Source organism: Alligator sinensis, unplaced genomic scaffold, assembly GCF_000455745.1.
Source record: "Alligator sinensis unplaced genomic scaffold, ASM45574v1 scaffold1667_1, whole genome shotgun sequence".
Classification (NCBI taxonomy): Eukaryota; Metazoa; Chordata; order Crocodylia; family Alligatoridae; genus Alligator; species Alligator sinensis.
In genome coordinates, this window is record NW_005842504.1 from 337778 (window position 1) to 338496 (window position 719).

The following is a 719-nucleotide window of genomic DNA, read 5'->3' on the forward strand; positions in this document are numbered from 1 at the left end:
GGGCCGTGGGTGAGCGCCGGTCGCTGACGACGCGCTTCTCCTGCGGCGGCGGAAAGAGAAAAGGGTGAGGGTCCGGCCTAGGGCACGTCCTCCTCCTCCCCTCCCCTCCCAGCCCCGGCCCCGGCTCTCACCCCCGGGCTCAGCGCGACCTGGACGACGAGGGAGAGATTCTTGTCACCGCGCGGGCGCTCCGCGTCGCTCTCGCTGGTGCGCGGCCGGCGCGCCGCCGTCACGGCGATGCCCTCCTGCTCCGCTCGCTTCCGGTCCTCCTCGATCTCCTGCGGACACGGGGCGGGGGGTCAGACCACCCACGCCGGGCGTCCAGCCCCCAGCCCGCCCGGGGCAGGTGGAGCCTCCCGGAGGGCGACGGCAACGCGGGACAGCGGGGCCGGGGCACGCGCGTGTGCCACCCAGACGGCGAGGAGGAGGGGCGGCCGGGCGGCCCCACCTGGTAGCGCCGGAGAAAAGCCTCGTTCTTCTTGTGCAGTGCCGCGATGCGCCGGTCCAGCTCCGCGTCCTTCTCCTCCTTCGACTTCAGGTCCAGCGCGGCCGACTGGGGGGGAGGCAGAGCTGGGGGTGCCGGGGCGGGGGGGACACCCGGACGCCGGGCAGAGCAGGGCGAGAGCCCCGCGCCGCCCCCGGGGCCAGACCCCCCTGCCCAGCGCGGGACCCACAGACTCACCATCCCGGCGGGCACCGCGCGGCACGGCTCCCCCCCA

General features: G+C 76.2%; 1 protein-coding gene across 1 annotated transcript in view; it reads right to left on the bottom strand.

The window, feature by feature from the left end:
* The window catches only part of CCDC9 (coiled-coil domain containing 9), a 5249-nt gene extending 4536 nt beyond the window's left edge, over positions 1-713 (bottom strand). Inside the window, exons 1-4 of the mRNA XM_014523535.1 lie at positions 683-713; positions 449-553; positions 132-278; positions 5-40 (exon numbers count right to left, since the gene is read on the bottom strand). Of these exons, the coding sequence (XP_014379021.1) occupies positions 5-40; positions 132-278; positions 449-553; positions 683-685 (291 nt within the window). The 5' untranslated portion in view covers positions 686-713. The remainder of the gene's footprint in view (positions 1-4; positions 41-131; positions 279-448; positions 554-682) is intronic.
* Positions 714-719: the final 6 nt, after the last annotated feature.